At 42.2% G+C, this 4,484-nt stretch overlaps 1 protein-coding gene across 1 annotated transcript; it reads left to right on the forward strand.

The window, feature by feature from the left end:
- The first annotated feature begins 320 nt into the window (after nucleotides 1-320).
- Nucleotides 321-4,106, forward strand: LOC109148624. The gene is made up of 4 exons (XM_019296358.1): nucleotides 321-890; nucleotides 1,245-3,062; nucleotides 3,159-3,405; nucleotides 3,511-4,106. The coding sequence occupies exons 1-4, from the start codon at nucleotides 321-323 to the stop codon at nucleotides 4,104-4,106; spliced, it is 3,231 nt and encodes a 1,076-aa protein (XP_019151903.1).
- Nucleotides 4,107-4,484: the final 378 nt, after the last annotated feature.

A 4,484-nucleotide genomic window follows, 5' to 3' on the forward strand; every position in this document is an offset into this window, starting at 1 on the left:
CTCATCCATCATACTTATCTCTCTCTCCCTCAATCCTTCACAATGGCGGAACACTCACAAGCTTCACCTTCTGAAAAAGAACCAGAAACACCATCCATCCTGGAAATCCCAAGCTTTCCAACTGAAGACTTGAGATTCATTGAATCCAGAGTACCTTTTATTGTCGGGGGTAGCATGTGGGATGCACATGGATTTCTTGAATACATATTGGATAGAAGATTTGGCGAAAACATCATTTGACTCCTCACAGAAACAGGGCTGTATAGATTCATCACTCATCTTTACACCATATGGTACCCTATTGATGTTACCAGTTCTACATGAACGCAACCATCTCCTCTGATTCTCTGACCATTGCATCCAGGGTTCACAATCATGAAGTGATCCTCACCTCGGAAGACATTCGAACCATGTACGGCTTTCCACAAAGAGATGACTCTTACATGTCCAACCTTACTCATTATTACTACGATCCAGAAGACTTCTATGTCTCTATCAAGAACAACCAAGGTCCGGCGAAGACAGAGATCTCATGGCCGTTAAAGAAGAAGTGGTTTCGACTAAATTATGAGTTCACAGTTGATATCTTCAACAAAGTTGTTGATCACAAAACGTCAGGAACTGATGACGTAACAAAGGAGAAATTAAAAATGCTGCATGCCTTTCTGAATGAAATCAAGGTGGATTGGTCAAAGATCATCTTCAACAATCTCATCCACACCATCACATACAACAGAAAGAGTCCGGGTGACGTCGCCAAGAAACTAGGATATGGATTTATGGTCAGCCATCTTCTCGTCACCAAAGGAATTTTAATGCGCCCAGGAATCCGGTCAGGACCAAAAGCATGCCATATGAAACAGAAACCATCAGGTTATGACAAGCAGAAGGCATTGGAGTTAGGGATTCCCATTGAGCTGATTAAATCCAAAAGGAAGTCAAGAACTCCTAAAGCTTCAGAGGATGATCAACCTAAGCCTAAATGACAAAAGCGAGAAAAACACTCCTCTCGGAGTAAGGTAAAGAAGACAGATGCTATTCTACCTCTACCAGAGAAGAAAGATCCTACTCCACCTACTCCACCACCAGAAACAGTCGTCGTAAAAGATTCATCCGAAGAAGACAATCTGACTCTTTCAAGACTCGACAAAAAGGGTCACTTTCGGTCTCCTGTCAAGCCAAAGTTTTCCCCGAAGAAACATTTTACATCGAAAGTGGTAGACACGAGAGAAACACCTCCATAGGGGGAAGAGGTCACGAAAGAAGCACATCCTCAGGGGGAAGCTCAACCGAAAGTTGTCCTTCCTAAAAGACTCTCTGATGATCAAGACCCAGAAACTGATCTCGTTCCTTCTCAAGTCCCCCATCCACAAGAACCTACTTTGGTAGAGCAACTTCCTCATGAGTTGACACAAGAACCTGCTGATGTAGAAATAGAGGCCAGTCGCTTAAGTCTTCCACAAGAACCTGGTTCGCCAGAAAAGACGAAAGAAGCGTCTGATGCATTGATTGATATGCCATCTCATCCACAAGAACCTACCAATGCAGAGCAGGTTATTCTGACACAAGAACCTACGTTGGTAGACGAGACAGCTATGGTGCCGGTAGCAACTCCAGATATCCCGAAACCATCAGCACCAGCTCCTGAAGTATCTGTTCCTCAACCTTCACCAGATAAATTGCTCAGAGAATCCATTGAAAGGGATTACCAACGAGTTTTGCAGTGGCAAAAGTGGCGCACTGCTCCCTTAAGATCTTTCATTGAAACCTTTGAAGCTATGCAAGACGAAGAAGAATTTGCACTGAATTGGATCGGCACAGATGACGTTTACAAATCCCTTCGTCTTGAAGAAATTAGACGAGTGTTCTCCTACAAGATGACCAATCGCACTCTCGGGAAAGACAAAGCCCCACTCTGCATTGATCTTAACAAACCACCATTGGATCCAGCTTTGGAAGAAGAAATGAAGCAACTTCGATATGCCATGCTGCTATCAAAGATCAAAACCACGTTAGAAAAGGAACACCAGAATGATCTAAACTGCAATGTCAGTGGAACGAAGGATGAGCATGGACAAGAAATTGAAGAAGACGAAAGTGATATGAATGAGGAAGATGAAAATGATGATGATGATATTGACGATGTAAATGATGATGATGATGATATTGACGATGTAAATGATGATGATGATGATATTGACGATGTAAATGATGATGATGATGATGACGATGCAGATGATGAACATGATGACGACGATGATGACAATGACAACGATGGTAATTTGGGTAATGCAGGTGTCCAAGGAGCCGATTCCGAAGACAGTGATCCAATATTGATCGGTCCTGATTATGATACCTTTCCCCAAAGATCTCCCCTAAGAAAATTACCCTCTGACAGTGATGACCCGAAAGAAGCTTCAAATGAACATCCCGAAGATCTGTCTCGTACCATAGTTCCACTTGTTCAACCCATGGACGAAACGCCGATCAAGCAAGAGAAAGAATCTGCGCGTGAGGGCAAACTGGAAGCCTCACCAATTCTTCTCAGCTCAGCAAGTGGTGGCAAAAGTGAAGCACCACCTCAAAATGAACAAATGGACACAACGCCAACAAACTTTGAAGAAGAGTCAACTGCAGAGCCCCCACGGACCATCATGAACCTCATGAGAGAAACTGTCCATTCAGCCGAAACCATCCATCTGCAATATCTTGTTCTACGGCAAAAGGACACGAAAGTACTAGATGATTTATGCAAGAAGGTAGATCTTCTGATGGCTGCCCAATCTCAACCTCAGCCTCCACCTCAAGAACAACCTCAACCGTCACAACACACTCAATCAGATCACAAGTTCCTTGAGCGAATTGCGAAGAGACTTCATGAACTTGACACCACCATGAACAAAGTTGCACAGCAACAACACGAGCTCAAACATTCTCTCTTCGGCCTTAAAGAACGTGTTGACCTAGCTTGTACAAAGATCGATACTTATCAAGATAATTCATACCAACTGGGAGAATATGCTCTTCAAATTCTCGGATATGCCCAGTATATCTTGGTAGCAGTAAGTAAGCTTTCCACTGTTCCTCCTACCACTTGTGCCGATGATGCCAAAAAGGGGGAAAAGAGAAATGACGACAAGGATAAGGATGATGATAAGAGAGATGACGACAAGGACAAGGATGATGATCATCCAAGAAACAACACGAAAGATCAGTCTCCAGAAGCAAAACACTCGCCTTCTCGGACACCAAGAGACTCTGGCCGAAGGAACACAAATCCATCCCATCCTCCATCAAGGTCTCGTGGTCACCATTCCTCAAAGCCAAGATACCATGGTCGATACCAATCCAGATCACTTAAGCCTCGCCAATCTTTCGGTACTGAAGCCAAGTACATCTTCACGGGTTTGTCCAAGAGAGAATAGACGAATCTAAGGCAAAGACTTATGAAGAACAACAAAGTAACTATGGATGACATAGGAAACTTTGTGGACTTTGTTCCCTATGAAGAAGGAAGTGGTAAACGTTTTGAGGGTTGCAATGTCCCTACCTGGCTTAAAACAAGGGATAATCATACAAGGCAAGATCACATTAGCACCCAAAACGAAAGGATCAAAAGAGAAAACAGAGAGCTATGGAAGAAACATGATGAAGAAATCAAAAGAAGAGAGGATGAAGCAAAGGAAAGAGAAAGAATCAGGAATCTCATCGAAGATCTTTCAAGTGTAACCAAAGACTCTCCGCAAAGTGTTATTCACAATGTAGCCTTCAAAGTGCACAAAGAGTCAGGAAAAAGTTATCAAGAAGGAATGAATTCGTTTGAGCTAATTTCGTGGTGGAAAGCTGGGATAGTCGAAGGAAGAAACATTCGTGAAGCTTATAACAACTACACAAGCTTAAATATCAAAGGAGAACATGAAGAGCTTGTCAAGACAAATCCGATTAAGATCTTCAGGAAAAAGATCAATGAGAAAATAGACTTCAAAAGAATGCTCAAGCAACAAAAGGAAAAAGACTGTAAAGAACAACAGGAAGCTGCTCAACAGAAGTCAAAGCTCTTAGAAATAAAAAGACTTGTACACTCTCACGTAAGGCTGCTTTTATAATAGAAAAATTCTTTATGGAATCTTTTTCAGCCTTACAAGAAGGGTATAGGGTTTTGGCATCATCAAAAAGGGGGAAATTGTTAGGAACCTTGTATTAGGATTTTGATGATACCAATGTAATGTAGAAAAGTAGACCCCTAACTATTAGCTTTTTTGTTCGCTGCTTTCGTCCTAGACGAGAGTTGCCATAACTCCTCTGTAATTCGTGTTAAGCTAGACAAACACACGAAAATGAGTTATGGATAGTTGTTAGGGTCTCCAAGACGAAAGAAGACACAAGGCATGATGAACAACAACGAAAGTCAAGCAGGAGTTGTCAACTATCACGAAAGGACAGTTTTGTTAAAGACGATTCTTACCAAGCATTACTTCTCTTCT

Source organism: Ipomoea nil, unplaced genomic scaffold (assembly GCF_001879475.1).
Source record: "Ipomoea nil cultivar Tokyo-kokei standard unplaced genomic scaffold, Asagao_1.1 scaffold2144, whole genome shotgun sequence".
Classification (NCBI taxonomy): Eukaryota; Viridiplantae; Streptophyta; class Magnoliopsida; order Solanales; family Convolvulaceae; genus Ipomoea; species Ipomoea nil.